Source organism: Acyrthosiphon pisum, chromosome A1 (assembly GCF_005508785.2).
Source record: "Acyrthosiphon pisum isolate AL4f chromosome A1, pea_aphid_22Mar2018_4r6ur, whole genome shotgun sequence".
NCBI classification, from domain to species: Eukaryota; Metazoa; Arthropoda; class Insecta; order Hemiptera; family Aphididae; genus Acyrthosiphon; species Acyrthosiphon pisum.
Window position 1 is genome coordinate 130,224,997 of NC_042494.1, and position 11,655 is coordinate 130,236,651.

Consider the following 11,655-nt stretch of genomic DNA (forward strand, 5'->3'; position numbering starts at 1 on the left):
TTTTTTTTATCGTAAGATTTAAAAAAATCTATTTTCAAAAGTTGTAATAAGCCTAGACTATCCATCAAAAATAAGTATTTTGAAATATATTTTTATGGCGTTAATTATTTAAAGTCAAATTCGAACATTTGAGTCCAATGCGACCAGAATAAATATTTTCCCTTTTTAAAATAAAAATTTATGATCAAAATCTGACTATTCAATGATGTGAGTTAGTTATTCCTGCAAATTCATTTATGGTCGCTGAAATTATTTGATTTTATTTTTCCGTATGGCCTATTTTACGAACGCCTCTTAACATAAATAGAAATTGCCTACATTTTGCCCCTTAATCAAAAGCTAGGTCAGGCGCCCGTAGACATAATGAAAGGAATAATATGAGTTTTCTACCCAAATGTTTTCAATATATTTTCATAACCATGGCAATCATCAAAATGATTTAATTATATAGATTTGTACTCGGACTCTAAAATTGTTTTTATATGGAGTATAATCTTTTCTAAAACTAGTTATTACTTATTCATATGTGTTGTAAGATTCAAAAAATCTCTGAAATTATAATAGTATAATAAGCAAAAAAATAAGAATCCGGATTCCAAATAGGTAAGTACTAGGTAGATAGTTATTTTTTAAATTATTATAATTTATAATACGGAAAGAAAGTAACTGGGTAGTGAGTACTGCTGTTCCTATACAAAGTGGTTAAAAATAAATATACACCTCCATTTTTCCATTAATAATGAATTTATTCAAAATTCCGATTTTGAATTATCAGGGTTTATCAGGTTAACCCTATATATATATAGATAGTTTATGCCATTTAATAAGTAGTTTTCATTATGTGTTATAGTAAAATTTAGTACAATTGTCTTACTAAAAATTACATATATTATATTTTACAAAACTTAATAACTAAAATCCAATCGCTTAAATTTTTATTTAGAATTATCGACGTTTAAAAAAAAATCATCTGCTTGAAAATTTACAGTAAAATGAGCGATCTTCGTTTGAACGAAAAAAAAAGAAGTTTTTTGTCACCATATACGAGAATGATGAATCGTAGACGAATGTTATAAAAATCCTAGTGTCTAAAATCAACAATACCGATGGTTTTTCACTATCTTAGTGCAGTAGGTATACATGCGGGGTGTTTCGTATTTGGGGATATGGCATCCCTCTTTAGCACGTTCTATATATAAATTATTTTGTAATCAAGTATAAAAATATTAATATCATTATTCATTAATGTTATTTCTTCCACCAGGGCTACCTGTAAGATAATCTTTTATATTAAATATATATTATTATAACTACTGCTTACTGTTTTATTATACAAGAAGATTTCATTTTATCATGGCTAGTTTTGTTAGCGCATCACATTTATTCACATATTAATTTTCAAGCGACAACTATAATTTTCGTTATGACTATTAATTACTAAATTACCTATTTCAGTATTTCCTAATAAAATATTATAGTATTTTAATATTATAATACCTTATAAGATCTTTTTTTATAACCTAAGCTATTAGTTATTACTATATTTTAATTTACCTATATATAATAATTAATACTATATATTTACTATTGGTATATCATATATGTTAGTGACATAATACCTATGTGTACTCAAACATTTTAAAAATAAGAATTCGAATAAACAGTGCATTATTATCACAGGATTAAAAGGGCATACTCGACGAATCACCCTGTATGGTTAATGGTTATATATAGTTTTATATATGATGATTCACCAAACAAGCTAGCGCCATATTTCTTCTATTATACAGTCATAACAAATCTAATTTTTAGAACTTTTAAATATATTTTAAGACCGTACTTTCGAATTCCTGAGGTTTTTTTGTACTACTTAAGGAGTGTTCTGTGGAAATTCAAACTTCTTTTTTTCAAATGAGAAAACTATCTTTGTTTCCTTTCCTACAATACATTACTTAGCAAATTATTTTTCTGTAAATTTTGTAGTATCAAAATCAAAATTCGAACGAGTAGATTTTGAGTAATTTAACTTTGTGTAAGCTGACCTAACCTTAGGATAATAGCCAATAGGTCCACGATAATGGGTTTTTAAGATAGAGGGGTTATGGTCGTAAAAAGTGTTAGTAATTTTCTTAATCTAGGTAGCTATCAATAATTATAATTTGTAAAAATGGCCTGAGTATAATATTATATACTATTTCCAATATAATTACATAATTTTTAAGGACAATTATATTTTACTAGTTTAAATATTCTAATAACTGAGAAACTACTCTTTCGAATTTTGAATTTGTACATAAAAAGTATTTTCAAAATGATCTACTAAACGCTCTGTAAATCATCCTGTATCTAACCTACGCGCGTATAGTGTTCAAGTGTACGAAACTCTTTTACCGAGACCTGTTGTACAGGACACTCCTTATAAGTAGTTGGTACTAAAAATGTCAAGAATTTTATAGATAATTTGAATTATGTAAAGAAGAAAAAAAACAGTTTTAAAATTCCAAAAATCAAAATTTGGATACACTGATTATTGATGGGGAAAAGAAACGATGGGGTGACTGGGCGAGCACGCTCTGTGAATCACCCTGTAGGTACCTACCTAACCTACGCGCGTATAATAAAATTATAGCGTTCAAGTGCACGAAACTCTTTGACCGAGACCTGTTGAGCATGCCGCAGCGCGCGTACGACCAGAAGCCCACTCAGCGAATAGCGTCCACGCGTCCATGTGCCGGTCACGCGGTACAACATCGCGATGGTGTAGAATATTTTTTTCGCTCTTACAAACGGTTTGACATTCAGCCGCGGCGGACCTGCACGAGCGCGCGCTCAGACGAGAACGGATATAAAACGTACGAAACACGTATAATATATAATTGTTGTTGATACCATTAATACCTATTGGGCAGGTACCGCGTCTTAGGTACCGAATTTTTTTCCGAACATTTCGTCCACGGTTTTTCGCCCGCGCGCTGTATCGTCGCCAGGAACGTTTCGACGTCTCATTCCGCCGCCGCGTCACACGTCGGTCCAACTCGAGTGGCCGCGTTCGGTTCGATGCGTATTATTAAATATTAAATAGTAATATCGTTGTAATATAATTTATAAAGTGCCAGTTGGCCGCGACTGATACCGCTGTAAATATAGTAATACTTTTGTTTTATAGTACCTACTTAGTTTCGTATTATTTGTTATTCGGTCCGTTGCGAGCAGGGTCCGTGGGCAGTTTACATCGAAAAATTCATCTGCAGGTAAACGTAATTTTATTAATTATTTCGACATACGCGTACATTTTTGTTTCTGATTTAATTTTAATATTATATTATAGTACTTATAATAATAAATGGTTGTGTTGTTTTTATTTGCATGTCGAGCCTAACTCGATAGAATAATGGCGTTCTCAATTTTTGGCCGTCAGACACTATAATAATTATAAAAATAATAATAATATAAATATATAATAATGCTAATGCCTAATAGTGTAATATAATTTTTGTTGATATATTCGATTTGTGATTTAAGGTGATCAATAAATACGTTCAGCGGGCATGTCATCCGAAAAACAAAAGTTATCGAAGTTTTTTTTTCATTTCTGACGTTCGATAAATGGCTTCAGATATAATACCATTAGAACATAACAATACCGAAAATGAAATGCGATTGTCGAGGAATAAACGTTTTAACGTATTTCATATGCCTCTCTTTTATACCAGGTAAATTATGTGCTTATGAAACACAATAATTAGTAGCTAGTTTAAGACTTTAAGTAGATATAATTATTTTATTAATTAGTTTAAAAAAAAACTAATTCTGTCGGTTTGACAAATGTAAAATTTAATTTTCATTGATCATATAATAATTCTTTTATAAATTATAAATATTTGGATTTACCTATATTTTTATATTTTTAAATTTTTTAAAGTTCATAATAAATTGCTACAATAAATATCCATATATTTTTATAAAATGTATTTTGATAGTATATTTATTCAATTTATTTTAACCTAAAATTGTTTTTAAGCTATGACTTTTTTTATAATTGAAATCTGTTAGTGCTTCGGCGAAATTTTCAGTAGAATATATATACTTTGAGAATAATAGTGAATGGATATCTTAGATTACCATTTAAAATATACAAAAATTATGTGTGACACACACAGGTCACAGAGAGATTCAACAATCATGCTTAACCACTTTTATACTTAAAAAATGCGTTTATCCGGATGTTTAGAATTTTTAAGTATAATACTTACAGACCATATTTTCATATAGGTACAATGATTTTTTTCATGCAATTATAATGGATTGTTCTTTGGTCAAACAGTATACTAACATTTTTTCATTGTTAGGAAATGATTTTTGAAAATTTTAATGCATCTAATTTAAAATTTGAACGAATATATTATAGTTTCTGAGTTATTAATTAATGCATTGCCTGCACTATAAGGAAAATTGTCCATGATAATAGGTTTTGAAGATATAGAGGCTTAAAGTCTATAATGATTAAAAAATTTTAGTAATTTAATAATATTGAGTTATTTATTTTTATAATTTATAAAAAGTTTTCTAATATAACATTTGTTTTATATTTTATTTACAATCATATTCAGGAACTATATCTACATTGTTCATAAAGTTTAATAACTAAAAAACTACTCGTTCAAAATTTGGTTTAGATATTTAGGGTAGAATCATCTGTTTGAAATTGTACAGTAAAAAAAGACAGGAATTGAAAAAAAAATAGTCAAATAAAAATCACATAATACTCCTAAAATTGTATAAAAAATCATAATTAACTGAAAATAGTAAAAATATCAAAATTCAGATTATGAATAAAATATATATTCTTACAGGATAAAATAAGGACGACCGTCTTGGTGAATCACTCTTTATACTAGATAGTGTCTATAGGACATATGTGCCTATATGATATTTGCGTTAGAAATTTAACAGTTTTCTATAAATAAACAAATCACAAGTCATGATTATTTCTCGTCTTTTAGAAATACCTAATATATAGGTTGGTTCACTTAAAAATCAGTAAAAAAAAAAAAATCAATCTATCCCTATAGGTACCGTTTATGTGTTGCGACACGACAGCGAAGAATGATGACATTTTGAATGGCACAAATTATTTCGATTTTTACGCACAAAAATGTTTTACGGTTCGGCACGAACATTGCGGCGTCCAGTTCCCGCGCTTATTGACTGTGCCACAGTGCACAAAAACGATTACTACCTATAGCGTCAATGTTTATAGTTTTTTTGTGGGAATATTATCAATAACAGCGCAATGTGCAGTATGCCAATATAATATTATTATACTCAGAACGGGTTTAAATTACAAATAAAATATACGGGGAAATAGAATGGATCGAAAACAAAATAATAAAACACGTTGGTACTTGGTATGTGCACGCGTTGATGTAATTTTTCGATTTAGAGTGTAAAAAAATATTTGGTCGAAATATGGAGAGTCGCGTGATTATACTATAATGGTATAAAATTACAAATTTTGATTTTCGAACCAATAATAATTTATGTAAATGTTTTATATTTTAAATGTTATTATTGTCTTTTAACCCATGCGTAGGCATAGGTGACGACAGGTGTACATCATATTATATTACAATTGTATTAATGTTTAAAATAGTGATATTAGATTTTGATGATGAATAACAATTTATAATAATTTGTAAATTACTTGTTGAATTAGTTGTTTAAAATTAAAAAATAAAGTAAATTTGTAAAATTATTTCAACAATTATCTATAATTTATGACGTATTTTTTATAGTTATTGTAGAATGATGACAAATTGTTTGACAATTGTTTCATCAATATGAAAACGCACGCAAAAATATATAAAATATTCAATAAAAATGTGATCATCACGAAATATGTAAAATGCGCTTGTTTTATTCGTAAAAATCAATTCTACATTAGGCTAGTTGAAAATTGACGACATTTCTTACAGAAATGATGAGCAGAATATAAGATTAAATTATTTGTAATTTATAAAGCCGTTATTTCTATGTTCCATAGTTGAAAATCGATTATACTTCGTCTCCTCGATGGCTTACAACCGCACACTTTACGCACATTTACCTATATTATATTCAACTAATTTCTGCATAATTTATTCTTATGCGGATCGTTTATGCATACATTTACAAAAAAACATTGTTAATTTGCACTCATTTTTATTTATTTATTTTACGCTATTAAATAATTATAATAAAAGATTTTATAACAGATTGCGTGTTTAACCCGTGAATTCATGTGCATAAAAGTAGTTTTGGTATAAAAAAATTAATACAGAGGATCAGGTGCGGTGCGTCAAATAAATCAGTTAATCACGAACTACTACATTTTTAATTAATTGACGAGATCATTTTCTTCTATAAATGTATCTTCCCAAAAATGGGTTTTCTTCGTTAATATTATTTTTTTGCCATTTTTACGTGGGAGATACTGTAAATTGTAAACAACTCTCTTAGCGATATACTATTTAGTACATACTAAGTACTTACTATTATCGATAAATTCTCTTTTATTATTATCATCCATTTTCTATTCAACGACTAACATTTTGGTTGTATTAAGATAGTTCAAGCTCATTAGCGTGTGCCGTGAATTAAATATACTCTGCCCGATCAGTCTATATCACTATATCAGTGGCGGATGGCCAATCCAGGATACCTGCAGGAAAGTTTTCCGATATTCGTATTAAAACTTTGGGCCGATGAACTTGGATTACAAATTATTTGACATTTTGACAATATTTAACTGCGTGTTATAAACTATACGTATTTGTTTGTTGTCGTATAACCTATAGGTACTCGTATCAAGATTTTGGGTGTCATTTTCGCTGAACTTTTGTTTACACATTTTTATAAAATTTTTTTTAATATTCAATATTCTAATCGAAGCGATGAGTGTTAAGCTTCGCTTTATATACTTTGCCTTTGAGAAAACTGCTGTAAGTATTGTATGTGTTTTTTTCACGCCCATAAAAACCTTTTTACGTACATAAAAGTGATCGTCCATGTCACCAACCTGTTGCTAGTTATTTGAACTACGAAAAGACACTTCTCTTGAACTGATATTATAAATTATAATATTCTTAATTAACAGTAAAAAACTGACACACAAATACAAGATGGCAATAGTTCTATTAATTTGTGATAAATAAATTGATAGTGTTAAATTTGACCGGCGAATCGATTTAATTGTAAGATTTAAATTTAAACGTACAACATCGGGCGATGGTACCTAGGTATATATTTATATATGCGATATACGATATATGTGCCTAAACCCATCGACCGTCGTATTCGAATCTGGTGTAATATTATTCTTCTTCCACTCTGCGTCTGCATTTTAGGGGTACATTGAGTTGATGAAAATATGCGGACCAAAACGGATATCGATTGTTCTATTACTACTATAAAAAACAACTGTTACAGATATCTATATAATTTACCTAATACCTATAATATAATATGCATATTACATATTAATATATTATTATTATAGGTATGAACGTTTGTACTATTTACGGTGTTTAAGGCCGACCTTGACCCAAAACGCGCATGCAACCGCGAATGCAAGATACTATGGCTAATCGTTTACTTATAATAATAATATTATATGTACCTATATATTATATTATTATATATTATGCGCACTAAGATTTTATTTGATTATAGAAATTATTATTATTATTATTATTCCTTATAATGGTTATTTCGTATTTACAGTCCGTAGACAATTTTCTATTGTTTGAATAAAAAATTAGTTCCCAGTCGCCCACATTTCATTATTATTGTAGGTATTATCACCCGCGTCATAATAATACCTGCACCAGGTACATTGTACTATTGTAAATACCTATTACCTACAACTAGAACTATCCTAGTTGGCGCGCAATTGTTTTTATTATAATAGAGCCCTCTTGCGTGTATAAAGCGTGTAAACGCACAGTGCACATAATACAATACAAAAATAATATAATACCGATATGATTCGATAATAATTATAAATTTTTAGTGATTTCCGAATTCAATTTATTATTGTCATAGTAACTCCTCGAATGTGCGTAGGCCCGTTTCACATGGACGCGTATCATGCGCGACGTACCATACGCGCTCGTTTTTAGTTTACATTGATTAAGTTCATACGCGCTATAGTCGGAGTGGCGCGTAACGTTGACATATATCTACGTACCTGCAGGTGGATTATTTTCTTTGTCCGTTCGATTTTCGAGTATGGTTCAGTTATATATTTTGAAATACTTATTAGCTTGGATCAATAAATAAAATCGAACTTATTCAGCGCACCGTTTTTTGCGGGTACTAGCATTTAATTTGAACAAATATGGTATGTCAATTGCAGATCACTTATTATAGAAGAGAGTGTAGACATTGAATCACTCGGAACAAGAAGATTTGATAGTGTGAGTTGGCCTTAAAAAATGACTTATAATATATAGTTCTCAAATAAAATGTCCCGAGTAACTAAGCCTTGAATACCTTTGAATGTCCCGCATGTTGTAATACTCGAGGTTTTCACAAATTTTTTACACTTATACCTATCGACAAAACTATAGATTTCCCGTTTCGATCATAGAATGCTTACCATTTAAGTAATTCAATAAATAATTTTGTATAATATTAGAATGAATTTTAAAATGTTTGTATTTCCATAAGATAACAACTCTGTTGTACAATAACATTACTGTTCTGTTCCCAATTTTCGAACGCAAGTATAGTATATACAATAAAAAACTGAAGTTGACCGCATAAGAATGTTGCTACTTGCTATTAGCACCTGTTATTCAACTATAGCTCATCGCAGGTAAGTACTAAGAAATCATAACCGATCGTTTTGTCACCGTTTGATTGTGTATAATATATTAATATTGCGGTTCGATATTTAAATCGGATGCGTTTATTGTAATATACCGTGGGCCGTTGCAGCGACCATTACAATAAGGTATCTGCGGTAAATACCTGGTCGCGTGCGACCTAGCTATACAGCGGTCGTGGTTTCGACATATTTAACGTGGTATACGGTGAAATAAAAAAAAAATATCGGAACAGAGTATAGATGCAATTCGTATATTTATATATAATATCTATGGTGACACTGAGGCGAACACACACATTAGTTGGCGCGTTGCGCATTGGGCCACAATCGGTCGACCGTATACGACAGTATAATTTGTGCGTGAAAATTAAGATTTTATGTGTTCGACGAATTATAATAACAATTTTCAATTACCGCGAATGTAACGCGTTATGGACGAATTTAGAGGCGAACTCAACCATATAGTATGCATAATATACGTATATACAACGAAAATAAGACCGCTGTAGTAGGTACCTATCTGTTGCGATTTCACATTATTTTTTTTATTATTAATTTTTACAGTCGTACATTCAAAACGTGTTATACATAACCCAAGTATGACGTTATATGGGCTGCATCCGAATATTGTTCGTTATAAAAAGATTAGTCTGATTTCAAAATTATTGTTTTCAACAATTTTATTTTCATTAAGTCGTGAGTTTGCTGATTTTTCAAATCATTTAATTACCACAAATATGTGCATGTTGTGTGTGAATATTATAACATACAATGATAAGGTACGCGTACCGACATTTCCGATTTCTATTAAGTACCTTAGTACCGCATTGACAAACTGCAGGGCAACTAACGTTTTTTGATTTTCGATTTAATTATTAAATACTTACCTATTACAAGAAAAAACTCAATGTACCCATACATTATTAGTATACATATAGTAATAATATATTATGATGTTGGTGGCATGTAATTTGGATGCACGCCCGCACGGGATAGAAATATATATATTTTAAAAGCGATAGTAATGACACCGATTCACTTAAATATTTATATAAGCCGACCACATTAAGCCACATGTACAATTCTGCAGGTGAGTTCTCGAATTGGTTTAGGTCTGCAGCAAGAGTTATAAACATCGATTTTTAAGTGCGTTTTCACGTGCCATCAATAACGATTTTCGTTTTCGATTCGAGCACTGTAGCTCGAGTCAGCTATACATAATATAATATATTTAGGGATATTCGATGATATTCATCTGCTTCGCCGAAAAGAAATATTTCGATAGGTCTCAGGTGTTGGCCATCTATTGAAGAGGGTTGATTTAAGGGGTGCGTATAAAACTGTATAGGGATAGGGATCGTTTTATTGTTGTGAAATCAAAGAATTATCGACACGGTGTAGTTATTGTAATCATACGATTGTAGTAGATCCGTCTCGAACCATACTAACGGAAATGTTTTATATTCGGCGGAAATAACAACACTATATACCCATTATAATATGCACGGGCTTTCTGTGTAAATCCGTCGCGTATGGAACACGATCTTTAACGATTTTATTATTGTATAGAATTTGGGGTTCGTGGCGCCGTGTTGGCGACGGCGGTATGTACACACAAACGCTGCACTCGATCCCGAATTAATATAATAATAATATGATAATAATACTTATAATAATAAACGAACTGTCGACGCTTAATTAAAGCCCGTAAATAACGTGCCGGATATCTTATTTCAATAAAATGTATTGTGTGCAGTAGAGGTACTCAGGTACCTATACCGCCGGTGTAGCAGGTAACTCGGAATTTATTATTTGTAGCAGGTTTACTCAGAATTTATTATTAATGCGGACGGTCGGGTATATGGGTTAAAGCGTAAAATATGTATCGAAATCCGATTCCTTCCTCCGCACGACCCAGCATCGATCGCACATTCGCACGCTAAGGTTGGGCACTTTTAAAAACTACCAATAGCCAATAGGTACCTATATATTATTACTATTATATTAAAATTTAAAAGTATTATAGTCGCAGGCCGCAGCTGTATTTTGTCGTCGTTTATGCGCGCAGTATAATATACATATTATCATATAGAAGCGACTGGTTCTCGGTCAAACGGATACATTTTATAAGACCGGTTTGATTTCACTCTAGCCGTGCAAAAGAAGAAAAGTATAATAATAATAATAATAATAATAATAATAATAATACGCGTATAAACCTACGCACACGCGTGCGAGTTTGTGTGTGTGATAACCCCAAAGGGCACTAGTGCTGTTTTCACCGCACATGCTATTCGATTATTATAGGCAACGGATTCCGGAAACGTTCACTTTTCGTGTGTATAATAATAATAGTAATAATATATTGGAAGTCTTCCGATTTTGGAAGTTACAGACGCGCGTATCCTCCTCCTGGCTCGCGGTTGGTCAGCCGCAGCGTCTGAACGAAACCGGGTCATCCGAATAAGAAACGCGCGCACACATAATACAATATACTCAAGAGATTTTAAGTTTCAAGATGAAAGGGGTGGGACCAATTTCTCATTGAGGTCGACAGGTGGTGGTGGTGAGCATACTGGGTGATTCTTTTATCATAGAACACTCTTATTTCAAAAAGTATAAATTTTTTTGTAAATATTTTTTTACATAGTTTCTAGTCGCTTATAAAACAACGTTTTTCTTAAAAAATTATATTTTTAAATATTTTTTAACCGTATAATTTTTTAAGTTTTTTACTTTTTTGAATGACAACATAGGGTTTTAATTTATTTTCCAAAGCAGAATAT

The 11,655-nt window shown here is 30.7% G+C and overlaps 1 protein-coding gene across 1 annotated transcript in view; it reads left to right on the forward strand.

Moving 5' to 3' along the window:
* The first annotated feature begins 2,708 nt into the window (after nt 1-2,708).
* Nucleotides 2,709-11,655, forward strand: part of LOC100168142 (phospholipase A1) — a 56,391-nt gene continuing 47,444 nt past the window's right edge. The window contains exons 1-2 of the mRNA XM_029488329.1: nt 2,709-3,251; nt 3,523-3,713. Of these exons, the coding sequence (XP_029344189.1) occupies nt 3,650-3,713 (64 nt within the window). The 5' untranslated portion in view covers nt 2,709-3,251; nt 3,523-3,649. The remainder of the gene's footprint in view (nt 3,252-3,522; nt 3,714-11,655) is intronic.